The 22,886-nt window shown below is 41.3% G+C and overlaps 1 protein-coding gene across 1 annotated transcript in view; it reads right to left on the bottom strand.

Annotated features, from left to right (window-relative positions):
- The window catches only part of dph1 (diphthamide biosynthesis 1), a 55,926-nt gene that overhangs the window by 10,115 nt on the left and 22,925 nt on the right, over nt 1–22,886 (bottom strand). Inside the window, exons 4-9 of the mRNA XM_023408534.2 lie at nt 12,701–12,822; nt 9,078–9,232; nt 7,428–7,549; nt 4,556–4,624; nt 3,712–3,868; nt 137–237 (exon numbers count right to left, since the gene is read on the bottom strand). Coding sequence (XP_023264302.1) covers nt 137–237; nt 3,712–3,868; nt 4,556–4,624; nt 7,428–7,549; nt 9,078–9,232; nt 12,701–12,822 — 726 coding nt within the window. The remainder of the gene's footprint in view (nt 1–136; nt 238–3,711; nt 3,869–4,555; nt 4,625–7,427; nt 7,550–9,077; nt 9,233–12,700; nt 12,823–22,886) is intronic.

The raw sequence follows: 22,886 nt of genomic DNA, 5'->3' as shown, positions 1-22,886 counted from the left end.
TCTGGGTTGGCTTCTGCATGGCGAAGAGTATATGGGCTATCGTTTTTACCTCAGCTACCATGGCCAAGCAGTTCTTACACAATGAATAGCACATGGACTCAATTGGGTGTGTCTTAGTGTGTATCTTAATACTCACGCATCTATATCCTGCATAAGATCCAGCTTGCTGGGGAAAATCTCAGACAGGAGAACTCGAGTGAAGTTCTTGCCCAGAGACTGAAGCCTTGACTCCAGGTGCTAGGAAGAGAAAGAAGTACTAGAATTACCACCTCACGGTTGTATGCGTCAGCCAACCAGCCAACATGCAGGAAATATGGACACAATCTCTCCCTCCAGAGCTACAACATGGACAGAAGTGTATTTGCAGAACATTATGTCACAGTGAAGATGACCTTTGACCATTTGGATATAAAATGTCATCACATCATCATTTTATCCTCTTAGATTTTTGTGTTAGATTGCGTCATAATTAGCGTATGAATTTCTGAGCTATGGCCAAAAAATGGGATATCATGTTCACCAGAATGGGATGGACAGAAGTACGTATTATGACAACACAAAAAAACATAATGCCTCCGGCCCTGGCTATCACTAGAATGGAGGCATAAAAGACCAATGGAAATGGTTTGCGATCCACACATCAAACACAATTCTCTCTTCTGTTGTGAAACTCCACTGTAACAAATCATAAGTTGCATAGCCCATGACTTCCACCCAAACAGACACAATCTTTTAAGCAGTCCAATCTAAGGTACTCCCAAGGTTTTTCCTCTATTGTCAATCTTAACAGAAAGACTATTTTATCCAGCTGTCAGTTTCTGAAGCCTCATCCATCCATTTTTTGCTGCTTTTCCAAGTCCACATTGTAGTGAGAGCAAGGTAAGGAAGGTAACATACAAATCTGTCTCCTCAGCCATGTCCTCTAGCTCCTCCTGGCATTCTCAGGCCAAATTGGGATATGTAATCCCTCCAACATATTCTGGGGCTTCCTCTGTCCATTTGGCTCTGGCCAAAAGCCTCCACAGAGGAGCATCTGGATTAGGTTCCCAAAGGAGCAGCAGTTCTACTCATCCTCCGGATGTTCAGTCTCCTAACCCTCCAACTATGAGCCCAGACACACAGAAGGGAACTCAGTTTAGGTGCTCATAGCCAAAATTGCATTCTTTCAGTCTTTGCCCAGAGCTCAAAACTGGAGAGGGCAAGAGTTCAGATCATGCACTTTTGCTTCAGACTCCCTCTTCATGGATGTCCAGCACAATGGCCATTATTCCTGTCACTGAACCAATCCCCCTGTCATTCTCACAGGACATCTTACACGAATAAACTAATAAGACCAAGTGATACTTGAACTTGTTCACTGTTGACAGCAATTCGTTCCCAATCTAAAGTCTGGTATCCAGTTTTTTCCTGCTGACTAAAACACCCTCAGACTTGGAAGAGCTGACTCTCACAATCACTTCACATTCAGCTGTAAATTGCTACAATGAGTGTTGGAGGTCAGAGGCTGATGAAGCGAACAGAACTACACCATCAGCAAAGATTCAGTCCTGAGGACACAAACAACAAATTGATGTTTCTCTACCTCTTGGGTGTACCTGGAAATTCTGTCCATAAAGATCATGCAATTGGTAACAAAGCAAAACCCACCCCCCACTGAGAACACACTTTGATTGTTGCTGAGTATACAACACACCTCTCACTGTATTCTTGAAGTAACCCACACAACATCATGAGGGGTACAATCATAAACCATAAGTCCAAAAGAACAACTCCCATGACCCTTCCTGGCAAGTGACAGAACTGGTCCATTGCTTGACAAACAACAGGGAGTACACTTTCTGAAACTGAGGTTCAACAACTGACTGAACAAACGCCAGTCAGAGCCTTGCCCTCCATGACACAGTTGTAATCTGTGACAAACTTTTTCTATAGGGGAAAACAGTGGTGCTAAGCGGGTTCTGACACCCTTCTGGCTTCTTTCACTTGAAGCAACACTGGAAAAGGAGGGTCTAGCCAGGACTTCGATGTCATAGTTGGGGCTATATGTAGAGGTGAGCCTAACTATATTGGATTGGTACCTCAAAGAGGTAGCACTGTACATCCCACCATCCAGTTTTCCTAGCCAGGGTTTTGCTCTCAGCTTTGCCTGGCATTTCACAATGCACTAGACCCCTACACCACCCTGGAAGGTAGTGGGGGGCCCCTACTTTACTTCCTAAGGCTGAGCTGGATCAGGCCGCTCGGGTACAAGCCCAGACACCAGAAGTTTTGGAGGGGTGTTATTCAGGGATACAGGAAGCAGCCAAGACATCTCACAAATGTCTCTATGGTGAGATAATGGTACCAGTATTTGCTGATATCCACTGTCCTTGGGACTATCATGAGACATTTCTACAACTGTGCTCTTATCGCAGAAAGTACTGTCCCCTTAATTGAGAGGTTATCTGAAACTACACTTAATCTCGACAGATCACTATGGGAGAGCTGGTGGGTCTTTTTATTAAAATCCCCCTTTTTTAATCCATCACCTCCTGCCACCCTAAAGTAAAACTTTTCTCTCTCTGGCTGACATCTTTATATCAATGCTAACTTCGTCTTTTAAGCCTGGGTATTTACAAACAGGAGACGTGCACCAATATGAGCATCAGGATGTATAGTGACTGAAGAAACCTAGCTGTGATGTGGTTTTAAACCTTTTACATGTAGGGTTCAAGTGGAGGTCCATGTATTCTACCAGGATGTAATGTGTATTCATTTCAGACATGATGACATGACAAGGCCAAATAATCAACAGCACAGAAAACTCAAGTATGGGTACATCAAACAAAGGAGAAAGAAAAAAAGAGAGCAATATAGAGCGGGAGAGGAAAGCAGCTGGAAGAGCAGCTGTGGATTAGGAGTGACCAGAGAGGGCATCTTGGTCAATCGATTGATACCCTCAGACGTACTTACAAAGACTTAGAGTTTCTCATTGATGAGTCTGCTCCTAATGGACCAGCATGTGAGTGTGTGCACATACATAGTATTTATGAATTCCCTGGCCATCATTTCTATCTAAGTGAGTGTTTTCGACTTATATCAAATGTTGATACAGTTGGTAAAAGTGTGACTTATATACAAAGAGCCTTGACCACAGCCTTGAATGATTAGTGTTGTCTATTTCAAAATCGTATACGTTTTAAAAGGGAGCAAGAATCCCAGTCTCATTACACTTAACCTTTGAAATCTGTTTGTCAGGTTGCTGAATAACAACCTTACCACCAATTGTGAGTGATTGAATTTCTGTAATTAATTTGATTTAAGATTCAAATTGCCAATTAATTGAAAAAGCTTTCATTGAAGGAAAGCATGGATTTTTGTGCTGTATTTTTTTTAGCTTTTAAATTGTTATCTATGGTTGATTATTTCTCATTTATGTCGCCAAAGTGATAACAAGGAATTGCTGAAAATTTACATCCCTAGCAGTAACATTGCAATACAGCCAACCTTGAGGCCAACTGTGGGATCAAGGTTACAACTTTCTATGGCTATGTGGCTGCATCATCCTAAATATGAAATAACAAGCTCCCAGTGTGAAGACTGCTTGTCCTATTAGTACTTCATGTCAACACATCACTTGTCAGAGAAACTCACACTGAAAAATATTACAAACCATTGCATAAGTGGCCTCAGGACATGTAGACATGTTGAAAGGAGGGTGCAGACACTCACCTCCAGCACTTTGGGGCTGCCCTGCCGGCCTAGTGTGCCCAAGATCAGGCCCCACCTCTGGGCTGAACGAGCGTTGTTGATAGCTTGGAGCCTTAAGGCACGCATGGCCTCATGGTCATAGTACTCCCTGGAGAAAACCTTACTGTAGGGGTCATATCTACAAATAAACACAGACAGAAAAAGGCAAAGACACACAAATGTGAATGGAACGTTTGCATAGACATAAACAGACACAAACCTCATTATACACATTAGCCTCTATTGTTCAGGTATCTATCTTGAGGATAGAAATGCAAGAAAAGGTGAAAAAAATCCAATCATGAAAAGCCATCGAGTAAGACAGGAGTCAGTGTATCCTTGAGAAAATGGAGGTATTTCTGAGCATCTAATCTCCTTTTCTCCGGTACAAGGGGTTCACTTGAGATTAGAATCTTGTTTATGAGAGGGACCTGTGATCTGTGCGACAGTGCATATGTCTATAACAACACAATTTCACTTTGCATGCAAACTAAAGACCTCATCAAAGCAGAACTTCATACTCACAAAATGTTATCATGACACTGTAATATGGCCAGTGATCACGACCGTCGGCATGATACAAAACATCTCTATCTATAAATCATCTTAACGGGTATTCACATATCTTTTAAAATCTTTATTTGTAAAATTGTTTACTTTTCTCCTTTGTTTACCTTTTGCAATCAGATTAATTTATTCCATTAACATGTTTTAGATGTGTAAATAAAATTAGAAATGTAATGCTAAAATTTTCTTAATGCTGTCAGTATATAAATTACAGACACATGAAAATATTTGAAGAGAAATGGTGGAAAGAGCACAATACCTGTAGGCAGGGACGTCTGGGTTTGCTATCATGATCGACTCCAGGTGAAATCTTCCATCTCCCAGATAACTAGAGAAAAAACATCAATCAATTGAGTGTTAGAAGTAAAGAAAAGAAACGAAGAAACACAATTTGTGCCACGGAAACCTGCACTAGACAGTCAATGTTCAATATGTAATCATATTAAATACTGGCCTATTATTTTCCTATTCTTTCCACCAGCTCTCTCTCTCTCTCTCTCTAATCTAATCTATTTACTCTCTGCAGCCTTTTAACAATATACCAAAGTTTTACCAGGCAGAAGGCCTAAGGCTGGGGTAGAGGGCTTGCCCATATCTGCTGTCCAGGAACATGACCCCGACGATTGGAGCATGCTGTTTACAGAGAATGCAAGCCCTTCCAATTAACCCTGGGTCTGGTGCTGGGGATTCACCAGAGCATGAGCAGAGGCAGAGTTCAAAAACCATAAGTACACACAGTCATGTAGGTGCCTGAAAACACAAGCTCAGGCAGAACACTGACATAACCCCCCAATCTCGGGGTCAGGCTGAGAAGAATCCTGCTGTTAGTGTGAGGGGGCTCAGGTTGGTACCCCTACTCATTACTGTACAGCCTTAGTAGGCCTACTGAGACAGGACATGCAATTAAACCCACTAATTGGTCAGTGTTTAGAGCAGCTTAGAGATGGCTGTGGGTGGTTTGCCATATACACTACCTGGAGACAAATCTCGCCAAGATTTTATTTGTAAATGTGTGTGTGAATGGGCCTTTGTGAAAGCAGTGCTTTCAAAGCACACGTCTGTCTCACTGTACTTGTGTGTATCACAAATAACACTGAGCGACAACACAAAATGTACCTGAGAACAGCCTCTGTTGCACTGCTTCTCTTTGCTTAGCAACATCCAAGGACCTCATATAATTATGTTCCCAACAATAAGCCTGCTGCACTTCAGCCAGGGCTGTCCTCAGCTCTCTTTAGCTTTAAGAGGCTGCTGTGCTCGACTCAAGCTCTCTCCACGATCACAGTTCTTCCATCCATATTCTATTGTTCTTTGTAAAAGTGCTGTTGCTTTAATGGTAAATGCTACGTGTCTTTGCATTATGTAACACCCTATCTTCACATTTACATCTTCATACTGTTCTATCATGAGGAGAGAGCAAGAGAACAGGCAGATAGAAATGGTCGACTGATCATTTCTTATAATTCTTTTCAATGCACTTTTCAGCTTTTAAAAATACTTTTCTTCATTATAAAAACGAGGCAGACCAGGCCTTTTCTAAAGCCTCAAAGACTAATGGACCACTACTCATTCTACATAATGCTCAAGTAGTTCAAAGCTTAGGCAAAATGCAATTACAACCAGTGCATGTAAGATTTTTGGAGCACTGACTAATTCCTAATTAATGTAATATAACTCAATGTTAAATATGAATTTACTGTACTATTAAAGGTGATGAACAAAACCCTGCACTGGTTAAATAAAAGCTTGTTCTGTGCTGATTTTGTTAGAGATATTGGATAATCAATTGTGTCAATGCCTTAACAGTTATTCACTGAGGTAATGTACACGAATACAAGTATACTGAATGTGCATGTGTGGAGACACAGAGTGAGAGAGAGAGTGTGAGAGAGAGGGAGGAATGGGAGGGGAGAAGCGTACCAACTCTCAGGCAGGCTAATCGATTCTGTCTCCCATCACACCCCTACAAACCCCGACTCACACATCAAAGACAACGCACATTGGATTAGTAGGTGAAGCGCACCCTAACCCTTCCACTTCCTTCACATGTACAAAGACACACACGCACACCACTTTTGTCTCCCACAGGGACTGGCTTATGCACATAGCAAAGCTTGCCCTCGTGTAGCCGTTTTAATGTCATGCACTGGGAGATTTTAATCACATGGACTACCACCAGATGTGTGTGGATCAGACGTACCAGGCTGAAGCACCTAGACATAATTATACCTGGGGAATTACTTCAACTCGCCATGCACCGTAAAGCATAAGATTCTCTCTACTGTAGAGCTGCATGAGATGTACAGACACAAAGTGGCTGCGGAGGTGTTGTTTGTTGCACGGACCTGTTACTTTGACAGAGCACTCTCTTCCCTGCAGCACAGTGAGATAAGCATCACTTTGACAAGTCTCACATGCGCAGCGTTTATGTTGATGTCAAAACACTGAAGAGCTAGTCTGTTAGGACACGTGCAGCGAACAACTACTACACATCTTTTTTTTTGTTCCATTTATCGGAAATGAAGGGGAAAATAAAAACAAAAAGCAGGCAATGAAACTAATTTAGAGACAAACGGTGACATGCTGCAGTTTATCACTTCTCACCATGTACGTGTCACAGTAGGTGGAACACTTTGTGAAAACATTTCTTTAAAACATGGGAAGATTGGCGAACGTGTGGATGTGCTGTGGTTGCTTTGAAACAGCCCAAAGTGGCCGTGTCTGACTGGCTTCATACAATTCACTGCTTTGCACAGTGTGAAGGTATTTTTAGCCTTGCCATCCTGGATCAGCATCTGGTTGTTATATCCAGCTGGATATTACAGAAGCCTGATCGGAAGCACACAGACATGCCTGGTTGTCACAGCTAGCCACATGTATGTATGCCTGGTGTGACTGGTGTGATGTCATACTGATCCATCCGCATGTCACATGGGTGGGGAATGGCAATGGCAGGGATAATTATTGTGTCTAACTGGAGGGGAGGCGAGCAGTGACGGGATGAGTCAAGGCTGGATGTCTTCGGATATGTGGATATCTCTTCTAACTAACAGAAAGGAAAAAAGAAAGGACAGGGCCCGGGTTGAAACTGTGAGGTGGAAGACAGGAGGAGGAAGAGGGAGATTTCTTACATTATGGCGTTGACATTGCGGTCCAAACGAGGGGAGGTACAGCCCAAAATTTCTCCTGGTGACAGAGGTCGACACTGTGGGACTAGCATGTCATATTCTGGCTTGAGGGCTGCACTCACAGCCTGCAGCATGGAGGAAGGGAGAATGAGAGATGGTTAGAGATTTACAGGTTTTGCCCATCTCAACTTTAACCTCTTCCTTGTTTTGGAATGGATCTCCAAAAAATAAAGCTGTGAGAGACAGTCTTAAAGTAACAACCGAATTAGCTGCTATTCTCAACTTGTACACACCATTAGAAGCTGATAGCAAAACAGAAACTATGTATTAAGCAGAAAAAAAGGTGAAGATGGCCGATCCAATTCTTTTTTGTGTTTTTAATAACACTGTGTGCCTGTACTTGTGCACTTATTCAGTTAATTTTCTCACTTTTCTGCATTCAATTGCTCTCCACTTTTTTTGTAATGAAGAATAGAAACAGAAGACACAGAAAATGGAGGCAGATTAGACAGAAGATACTGAATATGTATATGGAAAAACAGTACGTAGGGTTAGGGGTTAGGGTTAGGATTAGGGTTAGGGTTAAAACAGTACGTAGTAACCAAAAAATAAAGGATCAAGAGAGGGCAATGATGAAAGGACTGAGAAAGAACAGAAAAGATTATACTAATGTGGCCCTAAAGTGATCCTGAAGGGGTCATGCATGTCACTAATTCTCCCAAAGATTTAATTCCCAGTGAAGTCACCTGTATATCATACTAAAAATAAATCATGAAAAGATGTTAATAAGAAGAATATCAACACAAGATTAAGAAGGGAAATAATATTTTCCACACAGCTACATTCATTTAAGCAAATAGAGAAGATGAGAGAACAAACAATTACAGCAAAAAGAAAAATAAAATGAGCTGTTGTGCTTGGAGGTGGAAGGACAAATTGAAGGATTTAAGGCTTATTTAAGACAGTCCACAGGGAATACAGATGAACTCCCAGCTTCTCCCACCCATACTGTGTGACCTCGACAAGCCTACACACCGTAAGACATGAGTGAGATGGATGCAATACACAACTACAAACACGGACACATATGCACACATTGATGCACTCAAACACCCCAACATAAAATATGACCCACATGGGCAGAGCGTGGTTTAAAAATAACAGCAGTTACATTAGTGAAGGCCCAGAGTGGTGTTGGTTCAGCACAGCAAATGAAAGCTGCAAAAGGCATTATAGAAGAGAGGCTGGGAAAAAAAAACAAAAAAAAACGGTGTTCAAGTTTAATGCTATAGCTGCTGCCACTGCTTATGTAAAGAGCAGAGCTGAGCACGACGCTGAACCGAGAGGCCTTCCGAGTTCATTCCACCTTTCAAATCCAAAATAAATGCTTGCCGATTTCTAGAACCTCACTCTTGAACTGAGCTTAAGTGTGGAGTGTGAGCTTGTTCATAAAAACCAGGGACCAAAAAAAGTATACTGTACAAATATAAACAAGTGTTTGTGTACATTCAAAAATACTTGGGAAAATCTGAAAATACACACAAGTGACAACAATTATTCAGCTACAGATAGTGAATCACTCTACCTCGGCTCTCTCTGCACGGAAACAGACCCACATACACACGAAATCAGACAGACCCAGTGCGCAATCACCTGCAGTGCTGCTACAAACTGAATAGTGCTGACGAGTGCCAGAGATTGTCCAGGGGGGAAGTTGAACTTGACCGTGTCCAGGAAGTGCGCATTGTCCATCTGGATATCCACAAACACATACAGCATCTTAATACCTGCTGTGGAGTCGATGGGGACTGCGGGGAGACAAAGAGAAAGAAAGACAGATGAATTATTCACTCCGTTATGTCAGGTAAGCCTGCGGTATATACACTATTGATGTTGCCTCAAACATTCAGCGATGCAGCTACACGGGAACACAGTACATATGTATATATCTCGCAGGAGGCACCCGTGTCGTATAACTGAAACTTATTCACTGCGAGTCTCCGGCACACGTGGCAACTGATGCAAAGACCTCAATTATTTAGGGAAGGAGAGGGACACATGTGATTACTATTAATGCCATTAATTTCACAGACCATTTGCTACGCACGCGGGCCTGAGAGAGGTAGCTAGAGACATGCTGAGATAGATGTTGAAAAAGTAGGTGGGAGTCCAAGAAAAGATGGGGGAAAGGTCACGGATAAGAAAGAAGAATTATCGTTTGCATTGATCAGCGTAATTATTCTTCCTGTGGTGTTACATTTAATTTGTAGATCAGGAGCAAGGGGACCTTCTTTTTTTGTTATGATTAAGTAAATGAACCATTATGGTGCAAATGTATTAGGAGCAAATGTAGCTCACTTGATGGCCTTGATTAAAGCAACACTGAGAGGGAGATAGGGGAGCAAAGCATGACAATGGGGAAGAAACCACAAGTGTGGCCTGGGAGAGACTGAAGAGCTGTGAGATACATATCTTTACAAAGGGCTGATGGGATGGAAACAGGAGTGAGGAATGAAATGAATAGGAATAGGAAATTCCTATGAAAGTAGGATGGAAAACACTGAAATTCAGTTCGGGGATGGGGATAGGCGATTTAATAATGAACTATATAAATTCCACAAGATAGGGGATGGAAGAGAGAAGTGGAAAAGGTAATAGGATACTGTGTGTGTGTGTGTGTGTGTGTGTGTGTGTGTGTGTGTGTGTGTGTGTGTGTGTGTGTGTGTGTGTGAGTGTTGAGGGGTGGGTTGTCAATTAACTGGTAACAGAAGTGATGAATGGGCTCACATCTCAGCGGAGAGCGAATGGTTGGGGATGGATAGGGAAATTAAAAGGTAGGCTTTGGTTACGAGCCACATGTTGAGTGAGAACCCAAGGAGTTAGACAGATCATAAGGCTAAAAACAGGGTGGAGGAGTTGTGTAAAAAATCCAGACTGAGATGAACAGCTGTCTGTTGCTTGTTTATAGGCACTCCTAAAACGCAAAGGGCAAAGAAAAGTGACATCGATCTGTGCTCACATTAGCATGGTAGCCTGAGAGCACTTAGATGCTGCAATTAGAGACACAGTCAATGAGATGGACAGGACTCACTTGCACCATCAGTGGTTTTATTCATCTGTGTCATAGCAATAAGGTCAGTCAGCACAGCTGCTTGTTAGTGCCCATGTAAACACACACAGGCACATTTGCAGCAAGTGGGATTAAGAAAAGGTTGGACGTAATGGTGTTTTCTGGCTTGTTTACGAATCAATACGTCCAACCAGGTTCCATTCCATGTTGTGCATGTGGAGAATACTTCCACGTGGCCTTTCCACATATGTATATGACAAATGAGCAACTCATTGTTCTTACTTTTAACCAACAATGTCTTCCCTGTTTATTCCACCTTCCTGTTGTTTGAATTGAAATAAATGATCAGATAAATGGTGTTCAGAGCCTTGTAGAGATACCACAGTAGGCAGAGTGTTACATTTTTTCTCATTACCTCCTTAACCTTGTTCAATGTCTTAGCCTTAATAATAATAATAATAATAATAATGACAGAGCTTTGTTCTTTGTAGCTGCTCTTTTAAACATGTGGGTCATTTTAGAAAGGAGCCAATGAAAACATAGCATACAGCCTTAAAAAAAAACAATGATAAAAATCATCATCTGAGCAGTGAATTTGAAATTGTGTGTATAGCGTAATAACTGAAATACTAAAATACCTAGTAAGTAATGTCTGTGGATGTAACTGTTAACTGGCCTATCATTTAAACCCAAGTGCCATGCCGGTCAATGTCAATTACACCAGCTCAAACTAAAATTGTGCCTCGGGTAGGTTTTGCTTTATAAAGCTCTTGTGAAATGAGTCATGCCACCAAAATAGTAATGATCTGCTTGTGATGTGGAAAAAGGTCCAGTAATACTGAAAGCAATGGCAGCTGGCTTGGTATTATCTGAGCAAGGCAGCTATGCCTTGCCAGTTTTTTTTTCCTCCTGTGCTTTTACCAGTTTGCTAAATAACCACAAAGAAATAAGTGACAAATGTAAAAATATAACAAATATTATTAATAATAAAAGAATATTTAGCTCCCTCTCTCTCTTGCCCACACACGTTCTTTCTTGGTGTTTTTTTGTGCAGACTAGTCAGACATTCAGTTTCAGAAACATCAGTGTGGTCGATTCCCATATCTCATAGCAGTAAATATTGTTATAACGTTAAAACATACAAAAACATGGTTTCATGATGTTGCCCGTGTTGTCCTGCACTAGATGGAGGTGACAAAAGACGAGACGACACCAATATTCAAAAGGAGATACCGCAGAGGAAATGAAAGGGAAATAAAGGAGCGCAGGAGAGACGGTTTCTCTATGAGTCAGTCAGAACACAGTGTCTTTAATCTCCCAGGGTGTGTGACATCTTGGGAAACAGTGCAGATGACGTCCTCATGATTGAGTGATGAAGGTCAGGAACACATACACACTGGCACTCTTACACTCGGCATATTCTTTGGGAATCTGTAGTTCACCCCATTTCTTTGACGAATGCTTCCATCAATTAATGTCTGATCTTACTGCACTACCAGCAAAAGAAAAACTGATCTTTGGTGCCTTTATGTTTGCCTTTACTGGGTTCTTCTGAGCTTAAATGGGAATGCATCAACATCTTATCTCTTTCGCAAACATACAAGCAAGCATTCACATAATTCCTCCATGAAAATCAAACAACAGTTGTGCGCAGACACCACACACAAAGACAAACTAAAAAAAAACAAAAAAACAAAAACAAAGAAAAAACACAGAGGGCGCTTTACAGTGTATTAAAATTCTGTTGGTCATCCCTGGTATTTGGGAGAGGTGAGGTTGTTCTGGCAGGGATATATCAAAACTATTGATTTAGCATTTCCTCCCATGTTCTGCAAGAGACAGACAGCGGGGGCGAGGGTGAAGGTCCTCAAGAACTACTTGAGGTTTTCAAAGGACTGCTCTAATGCATGTTCCCCATTGATCTGCTGGGTAAATGTGATGTCCAGGCTCCAAAGGTCTGATATGCCTTCCGTACTAGAGTTGAGCAGGCTGCACCAACTAGTTATGTTTCCCGTTGATCAATAGCTCCTATCCGTCCGTCCGTCTGTCTCTCTATGGTCTGACTTCTTTTTCATGCAGCCGACTCTCTGTAGGTGGGAGTCTTTGATGCTTGCTCGCATCACGTTCCTATATGTGGTACAATCTGAGTGCAGAGTGACGACAGAGAGACGGACAAACATGCTCACAGGCAGGTAAAGGTACTCACTGAGACAACTGTGTCCATAGTGCACCATGAAATCAGCTCCCAGTGCCCGGGCGGTGAAGTCGTCCACACAGCAGGCCCCGTATGTCACGTCTCCCATCACAATGGTATCTGCCTCCGTGAACCTGTATGCACACAGAGGCCCTAATCAGTACAGTCACAGACCATATCCACTTCCTGTTTGTTACCACAGCGATCGATACACATAGCATGCCAGGCACGGTGTGATTATGAGACAGCTGAATAAGATCAATTCCTATTCAGTTGCTACAGACAGAGGAGACGATATACTATCTGAGCGCTTTGTCAGTCAATGTCTGACTCACAGCGTATCCGGGTGACACACTGTTATTCTTTTGCTCTTCATGACCGGCAGCCAACGGCCCGAGTGCAGCAGAGGCTGTCTGGTTAAAGCACTGCCAGACAAGGGTTAATAGGTCACCAGTCAGCCTGGCCACAGAGCGGAGGCGCGCGCAGGAGAAGGAGATGTAGGAGAGGGGGGCTACGATTGGTACACATAAACAGATTAGAGTTGGAAAGGACCTTGGCCAGTCTGTCTCTGGCCTGGATTTATAGCACATCTGCCTGGAAACAGGAGAAAAAGCCTAAGCAACAGTTAGTATTTGCAGGATGAGAATAAACTATTCAGAATAGATGCTTTATGCCACAAGTAGGTTGTCAGAGCACAGCACAGACCATGTGGACCTCATGTTCCACTTTGTGGCTAAATTCATGGCCTTTTTGAGAGCAACGCTACCAAATTATACAGGCATCTGTGGACCCAGATCTGTTGGAATAAATTGCTGATCGAACTATAGAAAAACAAGCTCTTTCTTTTATCACCCTTTATGGGTAGATAAAATGCTAAGTAAACCCATAAAGACTAAATAAAATGAGAGTAAGATGGAGGGAGTGCAAGTGAACAGAAGCTTGAGGTATTGTGGGGGAAGAAAGATGGGTAGATGAGGGGGTGGCTGTAAATGGTGGAAGTTGTCAGGTATTTGTGGCTGTATTCTGACAGATGTAGGCTAGGCGGGGGGGGGGGGGGAGATGCGATGGAGGGCTCGGAGAAGAGGGAAGTGATAAACAGACATGGCTGCACACAGAACAACATCTGTAGCAACCAACAGATTCTTAGTAATGTGTCTCCTGCTGCTCAATCTTTCAACCCACATCCACTCTCTCTGTTTATTCCGGACTCTGCTGCTCGCAAGGGGCTTCAGACAAAGTTTCTATTTAGCCTTTCCTCCCTGTTTTCTCTGATGTAATCTCTGGTTTGCACTCTCTCTGGGTTCCTCATCATCGTCCCCTAGATTTCTATGTTGTCTCTCTCCCTCTCTCCCCACTTCCCTGTCCTTTCTCCTCTAATGGCTGCTCTCAAGTGAAGGGCAGTGCAGGCCAGCTGAGCCCAGGAAAAACAGAGACGGCAACTCATCTTGTAAATAAATATTTGCCATAAAAGATTTGAATCAATTACGATCTCTCTTCTCAAGGTTTTGATTTTGCCCGTGCATGTCTGTTTGTACTGCATACACATGCACATGGAGGAAGGTAATTATAGGTTGCTAAAAATGATATAATCATTGCGCTCTTGTGCACTAGTTTTCTCATTCACTGCAGCCCATTTTTCTTTCATTGCAGTCCGCTGACTTTGTTTGGAGTTGCATAAACGTGCATCAACCTTTCAGCTAAAAATACACAGCCAGCCCACCAAAAACATGAGAGAGGCTATTCTATTCCCTCCAATCCACTGCAGACCAAGCGGAACCATCTACAATGCAAAACACTACACTACAGAAGATTATTGTATCTAATCAGCCATCTATCTGCCAGAAACACCATTATCATGCTATCTCCATTGGCAGGGCAAGGCATATCTAGTTATTTTCCAGAGTGAGTACACTGAAATTTCATGGTAATAAATGCTAAGAATCTGATTAAGAGGCCCATATGAGACATGTGATGCTACTGGGACATTGGCAGAGTAATTACTGGGCAATGTATAGTCCCATATCTCACTGGGAGTGAGGAAAAGCGGGAAGAAAGAAGAGAGGATTAAATAACGGTAGAGTGAGAACGACAGACTTTAATGTGTATCAGTGTTAATCAAATCCTTTTTCTAACGCACACACTATGTCACGCGGGACATTGTATATGACTGCAGGGCACATATAAAGCACAAATGCCCTCGGACCCTCCTAATTTCCATTTATGCCTCTCTTCATCTACTCAACTATCTGTCCTTCCCTCCATTCCTGACTGTACTCCAGTGTCAGTAGCTTTCCCCCGCTGTATATTAGCACTGGTTTTGCCTCATCTCAGGATACTCAGTTCAGCCATTCCAACTGAAATGTCATTAAGATCTAATTAAGATGTCAGAGAAGCTTGTGAACTCTATAACAGCCCTTGTTAATTAGCTCTTTAGCTTACAGCTCAATATGTGTGAGAAATTGCCAACTGATTTGAATCTTTGTTATAAAAACCACTGCGCTTGTGTGTGGTGCAAATGCGAGTCTGGGGCGAAACTGCCATATACATATGCACGCACGCATACGCACGCACACGACTGTGGATTTCGTGAGAGCTGATTGTATTACTGTTTATCAACAGGTTAAGTATCTGATACGTTGTATATAAATAGCATCTCACTCAGCTCCATTATTGTCCTAATGTGGCAGAGTAGGCATGAAAGCAGATTAATCTTTCTGCTCCTGTCCTCTGGAGATGATATCCGCTTCTGATTTGACAGGAATTTCCTCTGATGCCGCCATAAAAGAGGGACTTGTTGCCACCAGCGCCTCACAGCTCGGAGATGTTGTAGCAGACAAAGAGAATGAAAAACTTCCGTCTCCCTACCATCCCATTAGCACATACAAAGCCACTCTTTCACAGATAACACTTATCTGCAGATGAAAATGACTAGGGTGAATTTAACTAACAGGCTTCCACCAACTGTTTGAATAACTGTTGATTTAAGGTTTGTGCAGTTTTGAGATGTGAGAACTTGCAGGTATTTTCATTCCAACATTCATCTTCACTCTTGGACCCATTAGCTTGAGAAAGGATTACAGTTAAAAAAAAAAAAAAAAAAAAGGCTCTAAAAGGGAAGTTTTTATATTCAAAAACTGCATGAAAAACTACAGTGTGCTGTACTTAATTCAATTCAATCCAATTAAAGAAACTTTATTTGTCCCCCGGTTATTTGTTAGTTTTATTTGCAAGTTTTGCTATTGCTACATATCAAAGGTTAGCATTAACAGCTGTTTACTTACCAGACTGGACGCTACCATGACTCAGTTTTGAAAAGCGATCTAGCCCTGAGCCTGGGCTAGCTGGTTAGCATGCTAACTACAGTAAAAGAAAAGAAATGATAGAAACAGAAGTAAAAGAAGAGGGTTGCTTTCTACCACTGGAGACAGCTCTTGGTGCATAAAGGAATGATGTTTGATGCTGAACTTGCAAAGTTTCTAATAGACTTGTAAGTAAACAGCTCTTAATGCTAACATTGGCTATGTAGCAACAGCAAAACTTACAAACAGCTCCTTTAAACTTTCAATATTATATTATTATATTATATTATATTTTATATTTCATTATATTATTATATTACTGCTGGCTGAGCAGTAAGGCTCCATTTTTGATCCATTTTACTGTATTTACACTGTTTTTTTTCTGGCTGTTTTTTTTCATGCAAATTTCCATGTGTTTGAAAGAGTGGGGTTGTGTGTGTGTGTGTGTGTATGGTACTATGGGTACATTTCTACTAAAAGCAGATGTCTTTGTACTTTATTCAGGGAAAGTGAACTCACCAGACTTCATGCAACAGTGCTTCACATTCGTATATTTCAAACATTCATACCTGGAAGGTGTCAAATGTAGCATCAGTGCTCAATTTCAAATGTGGTGTTTCAGATATTCCCAAAGTCACGCAGACAGATCCGTCAAAGTTTCAAGTTTTACTCTGAAGCAGGGCAACTAAGTATGTACACAAATCAATGATGACATTCACATTCAAGAGCCAGACACGTTTAAACTAGTAATGATGTTGAAGTTTGTATTAAAAACACTATATTTGATACTTTGAAACTTATTTTTTTAAAGCAGTAGCTATGCAGTACATTGCATGCCATATTTTTGTAATTGTGTATGTTAATGTAGAGAATATGAATAATTGCTAGCCATGTTTTTTTCACTCTAAACCATCAACATTAGCTGTATAGATAACTAAACTAAATGTGGCTTTTCAAGTTGCTCAAGGGCAGGATGAGGAATGAAGAGAAAATGTTACCACTTAACTTCCCAACCCCCATTTTGTCCTTCTGCTGATATAAAGGAAGCAGTGCTTGAGAATAAAAAAAAAGTCATATGACCCTTATGATGCTTCACTGTACTGATGATCAGAGTGCAATCAAGCCCATTTAAAAAATAGATACTAGAGACCATCTTGCAAAGGGACCAGCCAAGTCAACATGTTGACCATCTTACCCATGAATACTCAGAAGTCTTTACTACATTATTATTTGAGTGCTCAGTATTCATGGGTTTGAACTTGGCCCTCAAATGGATGTGTCGTTGATTTCAACCTGTAAAGTTTTGTGCTCGATCTTACATGGATGTGACACCATCATGCTGACAACATTTTTCCACAGGCAGACAGACGTATAAAAACCTGCCAAGGTACTGAAATCCATCTCTGTGGTAGTTGCCATGATGACACACACACACACACACACACACACACACACACACACACACACACACACACACACACACACACACACGTTTGGTAACAAGCTCTCATAAACTGCATTAGTGCTGCTTGTCATGCAGTTATGCATTTGCTTGGCAAGTGTGTGGATGGTCAACAAGCCCGTCAGACCAAAAACCCAAAAAGGGAAAAAAAAATAAAACTGGCAACAGCTGAACTTTTCACAGTCGTACGCCATCACGAGGTGGGCTAATCCAATTTGCAAATTTGCATGCTTCATTATTTCCCTACTGATGTGATTTAATTTGTTCAGCGGTAACTTTGCTAGTCAAGTGAAAAATGGGTACGGAAATAATTAGAGCTTTTCCAACCTTTCCATGTTTTAAAGTTTGGCATCCTTTGGGGTCAGTGGTTAACATCATAGTGCTTTTATGGTATCTAATGGTAATTTCCATGGTACCTAATGCACATCTGCCATCTAATTAAGTCATTACCATGACGTTAAGCTATGACAGGGAATATGAACAACCCACCGTGTTACTCTGGCAGCATAATAGCTTGGAATTTACCACTATTCTCTCACAAATGAGTTCTGCTTTTAATCTTCAGTCAAAGCTCTTCCTGCAAACAAATTATAAGAAAACTCAACATGAAGTGTCTCAGTAAGGTGCTGGGCCACCACGTGTAGCCAAATCAGCTTCCGTGCTCCTTGGTATTGATGCTACAAGTCTCTGAAACTCAGAACGAAGCAACTTCCAAAACATATTCCCTCATTTGTTGTTTTGATGATGAGCGCTGTCTAACACGTCAGTCAAAAACCTCCCATAGGAGTTCAACTGGGTTCAGATCTGGTGACTGTGAAGGCCATAGCATATGATTCACATAATTTTCATAGTCATCAAACTATTCTCTGACCCCTCGCACCCTATGGGCGGGGGCACCGTCATCCTGGAAGAGACCACTCCCATCAGGATAGAAGTGTTTCATCACAGGATAAAGGTCACCAGTCACTACTTTGCAGTGACCCCTTCCTTTGAGGGGACAAGTGGACCTAAACCCATGCCAGCAAAATGCCCCCTACAGCATAACAGAGCCACTGGATCCCCTCACTGTAGGGGTCAAGCATTCAGGCCTGTACTGTTCTCTCGGTGTATGCCCCACATGCACTCGCCCACTTGTAGAGAATACGGTGAAGGATAAGTCATTTGACCATATCACATTTTTCCACATATCCGTTGATCAAACGTGTATTCATCTTTGTAATGAGGTGTTTATGCACTGCAACCCTAGTGTGGCAAGTATGATATCGCTCAGTATGTAACTGTTTACCGAGTGTTCTTGCTGACACAGTCTGATCACGTTCTGCGTTGACATCCTCAGTCACCTGAGGAAGAGTTCCTCTTAACTGCTTAAATGTACCGTACAGTGCAGCTGTGTGGAAGCATCCGCATTCGTTATTTTTCTCCACTCATTTATTCAGCTTCTTCCTTTAATGTGTCACCCATCTGTACATGTTTACATGTTCTCCTGGTGGTGTGTGGGTTTCCTCAAGGGTCTCTGAGTTCTCTCTGATACTCAAACAAACACACGTAGATGGATTTTGTGCCAAGCAGGATTGAGAACATCACCCTGTTGGTTTTGAAATCTATTCACTGCCTTTCACTCAGAGCATGCTGGGATGGCCTCAGTTGCCCTGTGTTTCTTTACATGTCAGACTAACCTATTATGTTACTTGAGTTCTGTGGTATGAACACTAAGATATATATCCTGTATATAAATATGGAGTAAATTATACTTTGTTTAGAATCAAATCCAATACAGAACTATAAGAGAACATCCGGCACTCAGAGGGATTTGGATCCTTCTCACATTATAGCTCATTGGCAGCTGTTAATGGGCTGTTAGCACTTTACTTTACATGCACATATTTGCATTTACAGTACATTAAAGCAACACTTCAAAATTATTACATTAAGGAATCTGCTGATGTAGTTGGCTAATAAGCATATAGACAACTGGCTAAAACAGCGGTGTATATGTAGCACAGGTGCACTTGTGTGTAACAGTATGTTCTGACTTACGTTTTCTAACGTATTCTTTACTTGGGGTTGATATTATTTCCAACATCTTCTTTCATTAATTTGTTTTAAGGTTACTGCAGCTGTTGCCAGGCAGCAATTTAACATTGCAGGTATCCCTTTGTATTCACATAATATGCACAAAATGCCAAAAGTTCTTCGCAAGTAATTATCAATCAATACTAATGGGTGAGCTTTAGAATTATCATGATGGCTCCATCTCATTGTTGTGTTTTCTTTTAAAGTGTTGAGTAATGCTGTCCTTCTGCATCATAATGTGGACTTTTTCTACTACTACAATTTTTTTCTGCTGTTTATACATGGCGGGACCTCAGTGAGCCTCTCAGCTCACTTTGCTACAGAATAGTACAAAGTCATGACCTCAACAAATGAAGAGATTCTGAAGTGCAAAACCTGTGTGGGCAGTTAGATCATTTCTTTTGCACCTTTTGCTCTTATTTATGATACAATGAGAAATGTCCGAAGTTTCCAGAAGATGTATAGAGTTACTCTGATCCAGTTGGCCCCTCTTCAAAGAATTTCCATCATCCTCTGCCATTGCTTAGAACTAATAATAAAAACAGATCTCAATAAAATGTATTTTGTATTAAATAGTGGATAGATTAAAGTTTTTATGAGAACTGAGTCCTTAGTAGTAATAGTTTGAGGTCCAACTACTGTGCATCATGTGGGCCTTGAGAACAATTGTTTAATTCAGGTAGAGAAGAGTTCAAATCCAGGATGCAAATCTAACACCAAAAATGAAAGTAATGTCAAAAATTGTTACATAGGCAGCCTTTGCTTTTCTAAAACTGCATCCAATGTTGGATATATTTTAGACTTTGCTGTACACAGCCTTTTATTCTGGCACTGCCAATATTCAAGGTATGAGATGAACAGCAGAATTAAACCAACAGATTTAACAGAAGGTGTTTTAACATATTTAAATAAATTTTAAAAGACTTGCGTATCAGTAGGGATATAGCCATAACACAGAGGCATGACTTAAGTTACTTATACTGTGTTTGTGCATGTTTTTATACACACATTTGAATGAATCATTGTGCAACTAGGAAAATAAAAGAGTTGAGGGATTAAGGGATTTCATGATTGCTTAACCATTTGTACATTCAAGATTAATGTTTTGAATGAATATGGTTTAGGCTGATGTACCTTGACTGACCCTGACAAATAAGTAGAGAAAGAGACTAGACTAGGCCAGGGGCACTGACAGTCGGTATTGCTACTGTCTCTCCTGGCAGCCTAATAGGAAGGCTGCAGTAAACTCCACAGTAGGTTGTCTGTCCATATGACTGTGCTGCCAGGGAGATTTTTTTTTTTTTTACATCTGAGGTCTAATAATAGCAGAGGTAGCTGAATGGTCTCGTAGGAAACAAAGTGACAAGCAGGTCAGCAAGGTGCGTACAGGTGCAGCAGCACTGCTCTTGCACAGTTGCCACCGATACACTATGGGTAGACAGCTCGAATGAGCATATGTAGTGTGTTCGCATACCAAGTGAAACCATGCATGCATTGTGCGTACACACATGCGCACACACATGCATGCTCACCTTCCCCTGTAAACAAAAATAAATGTGTGAATTATTCCCTACATCTGGTGAAGGTTCATCTTTTATTCCATTACATTTCAGACATCAGATTATTGTGGGTCTGTGAGTGGGCTCTGGCACGGGGCAGAACAGACTGGCCCAGGAAAAGAGGCTTCTCCCAAAGGTAGCAGCGGAGCAGGGTAAAGATGAACTGTCGTTATTTTCTCTTTAAATGAGTTCAGTTTGAATGAATGAGGAGAAAATAAGATTAAACCAGGAAGAAAGGAGCAAAATTAAAGTCCAGTGGAAGAGTTAATGTTGAGTGGGAGGTAACACGGGGAAAACGAGCTAACATGTGAGCTGAAAAACAGGGCAGGAGTGTTTTTCTACATCAAGAGAGATGGAGGTAAAGGAAGAGAGAAGGAGAGAAGGAGAAAATGAGGATGACGATGAGGCGAGGACAGAATATGTTAGACAGATGAGCTGTATGCTGCCATGTTTGTAATATTAGCAAATCAGATATCTCTAATCTGCTTTCTGCACATATAACATAGTAAATATCCTGACAAAGTACTCTCGTCCCAATTACAAATTTGGCACAGGGCATTGGGCAGGAGGATTAAATGATCTCCACTCCTTTTGTCATATATATATCTTCTATTCGATGTCTCTCCCAGTTCATTTCATTGTCATATTGACACAGGGCTCCTGAGCCTCCTGTCTTCTGCAGAGAAAATTTGGAGACAAAACCCCCTGTAAAATATGACAGTCTAACTGCAGTCATTGAACATCTGCCAGGAATGAGTAAACAGAGAGACGTGAGGCAGCGAGTACGGGATGATGCTTAGACAGATGTTTTCAGTAATACCATTAGATAATCCTTTAACTCCCTGAAAAACAAGATCATTACTGCTATTTCTGTGAGTGTATCTCATCTATTTGTCATGGCATTTATTCAAAAGCCTGAGCCATGGGTCATTATGGAAAAGCCTACAGCTTTATCAAGATAGAGCCCCAAACTGCAGCATAGCTGAGTATGCTTAAAAGAGCTGCAATCCAATTTAGTGAACAAAACAAAATGGTGATACATCAACAGTTATTACAAGTGACTGCTGTTGTGCTGATACTGTTCTAGGAGGTGAAAACTCAGGGCAAGGCCTACAACCAGGAATAGATATGATCTCCAAGGATCTCTAAGAAAATAATACAGAAAACTAAATCTAGTTTGACACAGTGGTTATCAGATCTGTGTGGGTATGAAGACAGGGATCAGGATAAGGGACCAAAGAGGACAGATAATGGGGGTATTAAGTGCTATCTATTGTGCAGCTACAAGAACACAGCACTAAAGCTTCTTTGAAGTTGCTGTTGCTGGCTGAAACTATTTATTCACCTCTTGCTTAGCCTTATGTAATTAATCATAGCATAGGCGGCCATGGAAAGCCAGCATGGGTATACTGTTTGAGGGACTCCTGAAAATTTGTTTTTTAAATCATAACTGTTTCTCAACAACATTAAATATTCATGACTGAATCAGCAAGAAGAAAGTTAAAGTTCCAATAAAAACTGTTTCAGTTGTTATTTATCAAAGTGCTTATAATCAGTATTTTTATAACAACAATGCATGAAATTACTGTGTGCAATGAGAAAGGGATTGTTCTTAGCGATGAAACCACAAATAACTTTTACCTCAGTTTGCAGCTCCCCTCAGCTCTATTGAGCTTTCCAGCATCTTTCAGCTCATTGTTTTGGTTTTTCTGGCGTGTAAGGTTACTGTTTTGGTCCACATCACCATGCTCACTGCAATATTTCCGGACACAGTTTGTAACTTTTTTCAGTTAAAAAAGCTCCAA

The sequence above is a fragment of the Seriola lalandi genome, unplaced genomic scaffold, assembly GCF_002814215.2.
Source record: "Seriola lalandi dorsalis isolate HSWRI2012SDOR001 ecotype SW California unplaced genomic scaffold, Sedor1 jcf7180002054365, whole genome shotgun sequence".
Classification (NCBI taxonomy): domain Eukaryota; kingdom Metazoa; phylum Chordata; class Actinopteri; order Carangiformes; family Carangidae; genus Seriola; species Seriola lalandi.
The sequence above is the reverse complement of the archived record's forward strand: the minus strand, read 5'-3'. Positions and strand labels throughout refer to the sequence as shown.